We start from the raw sequence: 4,175 nt of genomic DNA on the forward strand, positions 1-4,175 counted from the left end.
TGTGGAATATGAAGATGTGTGCGTGTATGATTGGATTAGGTTGAACTACAAGAAGGCCATGTCCAAGGCAAGACGAAAATCAGCAAAGCCCCAAAAGTTTGTTCCTATGGGTGATGATAACAGTGACTTTGAAAATGATTACACTGTTGATGAGACCATCCCACATCTTCATACCATGCAGGGTGACAATGAGTGTGATGAGCCAGATGGTGCAGTAATGACTGATGATGAGCATGAGCCCACATGTATGGGAGGTGGCCCGGTATATGCTGAAGAGGAAGAAGAGTCTGACGATGAACTGCTACTTACCACTGAAGCCGCCAACAAGTTTGAAGAAGTAGTACAGACAGAATGCTCTCTGGCCAAAACTTCCCCCACTCAGAAGCATAGCCCTCAATTTCATACATTTTTGGCCAACCATCCTCAGGCAAACACACATGAGGTTCGTTTGGTGGATGAGGTTGATGCCTTGGTTCCAAACTTTATAGGAGGACCGCTACCCCGTAAAGATGCAGGAAGTCGTGAAGAATATTGCATGACTATGCTCACTTTGTTTAGACCTTGGAGAACTGGAAAAGACTTGCGACCAGGAGAGAATGTTATGTGGAGTGAGGTGTATGACAATTACAACTTCACGGAAAGACAGAGAAGTATCATGAAATTCTTTCATATCAAATATGAGTGTCATGATGCGCGCAATGACTTTTCTGCAAAGCGAAACCAGGGTAAACAGGGAAAACATAATCCTCTTTATATGAGTGATCATGAGTTGAATGAGATAGAAATGGATGGAATTATATTTGATGGTGAAGCCGTCCCTGAAAACAGAGAGAATGAGCTCATCAACTCTAATGACTGGAATTCAATAAGCAGGGGAGAAGTATTACGACAGACCCGTATGGAGACGGCAGAAAATGTAATGAAGAGTTCAGGATGGTTAGATCCTATGACTGCGCAACAACAGTCTGCAATTCGGCTTTCAAAGTTAAAGGTTCAAGTGACTCCTGACCAAGAGTGCACTCCTACAGAGTGGAAATCTATTTTGGATGCTATGCGTCAGGATGTCTTGGATGCTCGAGATATCGAGGCCAGTCAAAAGAAGCAACAAGTACCTACAGAGTTGCCAGTAAATGATGAACCAGATAGAGTGAAGTTGGTAGACAAGCAGTATTTTATGCGTAAAGAATTTGAGGTCAAGGATCCTATGGCTAAAGAACTCATAGACAGTACTGTTCACCAGTTCAGCCTCAATGAAGCTCAGGAGAGAGCGTTTCGGATAGTAGCCAACCATGCAGTTCAATCCTGTGGAGAACACCTCAAAATGTATCTGGGAGGAATGGCCGGAACAGGAAAATCTCAAGTCATCAAGGCACTCACTCATTTCTTCAGTGAACGAAAAGAAAGCTATAGGTTTATGTGTATGGCTCCAACTGGATCTGCAGCTGCCTTGATTGGGGGATCCACTTATCATTCTATGTTAGGATTCAGAACCAAGGACGGTTCAGAATCACTGTCTACACTTATACAAGTACGTGCAAAGCTTCAAAATGTTGAATATATATTTTTGGATGAAGTGAGCATGGTAGACTGCAGCAGTTTGTACAAAATCTGTGCCAAGATGTGTGCGGCTTTGAAAAACGATGGTGTTCCCTTTGGAGGAATTAATATGATCTTTGCTGGTGACTTTGCACAACTGCCTCCTGCCATGAGTGGCAAAGCTCTGTATGCCCATGATGTGGGGCGAGTGATTCATCGTACTCATGATCATGCAAAACAAAAGGCATCTATTGGCAAAGCCGTGTGGCATCAGTTTACTACTGTGGTCATTCTAAGAGACAATATGCGTCAGAGGTCACAAACTCCAGAAGATGCAAAGTTGCGAACTGCTTTAGAGAATCTACGCTACAGGGCCTGTACAGATGATGACATTCAGCTGATTCAATCTCGAGTGGCCGGCCCTGGCAAAGGCAGACCAAAACTGAACCAACCTCGATTCAGAAATGTCTCAGTAATAACTTCTTGGAATTCATATAGGGACAAGATCAATGAATTAGGCTGTGAGCGATTTGCACGGGAGAATGGACAGACATTGAAAACATTCTACTCAATAGACAAACTGGGTTCAGAAACTGATAGCAGTGATATTCCCAAAAGACAAAGGGCAAACAGAGTAAACCCAAAGCGTGCAACTAATATTGTGAGTCCAGAGCTTCAGGATATGCTATGGGATCTCTCTCATCAACTGAGCAAGCATCATGCAGGAAAGTTGTCCATTTGTCTTGGCATGCCAGTAATGATCAAAGTGAATGAGGCTACCGAGTGTTGTGTTACCAACGGGGCTGAGGGCATTGTAGTGGGATGGACATCTAGGCCTCTTTCTGAGGATAAATTTGCCCTTGAAACTTTATTTGTCAAGCTAACTGCAGCACCAAGAAAAGTACAGGTCAAGGGCTTACCAGAAAATGTGATTCCACTTGTGCATCAGATCCGTAAAGTGAAGTGCAAGCTTCCTAATGGTAAAATTATTGAAATCAATCGTGATCAAGTACCTGTAGTGCCCAACTTTGCAATGACTGACTTTGCATCTCAAGGTCGAACCCGGCCTGACAATGTTTGTGACATTCAAAATTGTAAGAACCACCAGTCTGTTTATACTTGTCTATCAAGGGGATCAACGCTAGCTGGAACCATTATTGTGCAGCCCTTTGATGCATCAAAATTGAGAGGAGGCATTGCCGGAAGTCTTCGACAAGAGTTCAGGGAGCTAGAACTGCTAGATGAAATTACAAAGTTGAGATACTTGGGACAAGTGCCACCTACTATAGTAGGTGTTACACGGAATGAACTAATACATTCCTTTAGAAAGTGGAAAGGAGAACAATATATGCCACCTGCCGTACATACTGCCATTGGATGGTCAGAAGACAACCCATTTCCAGTAGAAGACCAAACCAAAGATAGCCCATGGACGGTTATAGGAACCAAGGCAAATAGTGGCAAAGAACCAGAGCTGCCAAAGACTCTTAGAAAAGATACAACGGGATTTGTGGTTGCCCGTGGTACACAAGCACTACAGAGCTTGAATAATACAGGAAGCAATCGAAAGGATAAGCGTAAGCGGGATGAAGAGAGTGATAATGAGGATCATGCTATGCAAAGCAAATTGGTAAAGCGAATCAAAGCCAGTGTGCCTCCAGTAGGTAGCAAGAAGTTTTGTGGATTTCCATGGGATCCGGTAAATTGGAGTTGCGCCTATGACAGTCTGTTGACAGTTCTTATGTCTGTATACATGGAATGCAAGCCTATATGGAATAAAGAAATGTACAATACAAGTGAGCTACTGGGACATATTGGAGTCAAATTCAAACAGGTCTCATCCAAGAAGCCAACAGCAACTCTTCAACAAGCTCGTGACCATATTCGCAACATGCTGGGCTGCATTGATGCTGAGTTAGGACTAAATGGTCAAACTTACACTGATCTATATGCACTTGCCAGAAACATTATTGCTATTGATGAACCAGCCCTCAAGAAATCATATATATGCAGGGCCTGTGGGCAGGAAGAGAAGTTTGTCTTAGACAGTGGAGTCATCTGGACATGCGAGGAATCACTATGGAAGAACAATGGGTCTAAGTTAGGTAACCATTGGGGAAAGTCCATTAGTCAATGGCTCAATGCATTGAAGACTCAGAAAACCAATAACACTTGTACCAAGTGTCACAGAAATCTGCAAATGCATTGTGAGTATCAGTCAGCCCCATACTTTATTGGGTTTATCACACACAATGTTAAGGTTCTAGTAGACAATCAGATTGTATTCCACAATATAGACCAAATGTATCGAGTATGTGGCATAATTTACCACAAGGATGATGAGACAGGTAAGCATTTCATTTGTAGATTCATTGATAAAGCGGGAGGAGTATGGTTCCATGATGGTGCAAAGTATAAAGATGAAGTGATATATTATGACAACATAGTAAACTTTGCACCCAAGAAGCTGCAGACATTTGACAAGTATGAGATGAAACTGGTTCTATATACCAAACTGTAATTTGTCCCACCCACATGAAGTATACTGTGTCTTATAATGTGTCAATGAGAAGTGGAACATCACAATGTATAATATTGCAAGTCAGACATTCTGTGGGTGAATCAGCCTGAGAAATCTG

At 42.5% G+C, this 4,175-nt stretch overlaps 5 protein-coding genes across 5 annotated transcripts; all 5 read left to right on the plus strand.

The window, feature by feature from the left end:
* Window positions 1-247: 247 nt before the first annotated feature.
* L226DRAFT_474580 (uncharacterized protein) lies at window positions 248-1,045 on the plus strand (the record flags this gene model as incomplete). Its single annotated transcript, XM_067676615.1, has 1 exon — window positions 248-1,045. A coding segment is annotated over one exon (798 nt), but the record flags the coding sequence as incomplete, so codon positions are not given.
* A 6-nt stretch (window positions 1,046-1,051) lies between these two features.
* L226DRAFT_474587 (uncharacterized protein) lies at window positions 1,052-1,624 on the plus strand (the record flags this gene model as incomplete). Its single annotated transcript, XM_067676617.1, has 1 exon — window positions 1,052-1,624. A coding segment is annotated over one exon (573 nt), but the record flags the coding sequence as incomplete, so codon positions are not given.
* L226DRAFT_443474 (uncharacterized protein) lies at window positions 1,619-2,752 on the plus strand (the record flags this gene model as incomplete). Its single annotated transcript, XM_067674846.1, has 1 exon — window positions 1,619-2,752. A coding segment is annotated over one exon (1,134 nt), but the record flags the coding sequence as incomplete, so codon positions are not given.
* Window positions 2,744-3,310, plus strand: L226DRAFT_443638 (uncharacterized protein; the record flags this gene model as incomplete). Its single annotated transcript, XM_067674850.1, has 2 exons — window positions 2,744-3,131; window positions 3,198-3,310. Coding segments are annotated over 2 exons (501 nt in total), but the record flags the coding sequence as incomplete, so codon positions are not given.
* A 528-nt stretch (window positions 3,311-3,838) lies between these two features.
* L226DRAFT_474581 (uncharacterized protein) lies at window positions 3,839-4,057 on the plus strand (the record flags this gene model as incomplete). The annotated part of the gene is made up of 1 exon (XM_067676616.1): window positions 3,839-4,057. One exon carries the CDS (start codon window positions 3,839-3,841, stop codon window positions 4,055-4,057), a length of 219 nt encoding a protein of 72 aa, XP_067528232.1.
* Window positions 4,058-4,175: the final 118 nt, after the last annotated feature.

This window comes from Lentinus tigrinus (assembly GCF_003813185.1).
Source record: "Lentinus tigrinus ALCF2SS1-7 unplaced genomic scaffold L226scaffold_133, whole genome shotgun sequence".
NCBI lineage: Eukaryota > Fungi > Basidiomycota > Agaricomycetes > Polyporales > Polyporaceae > Lentinus > Lentinus tigrinus.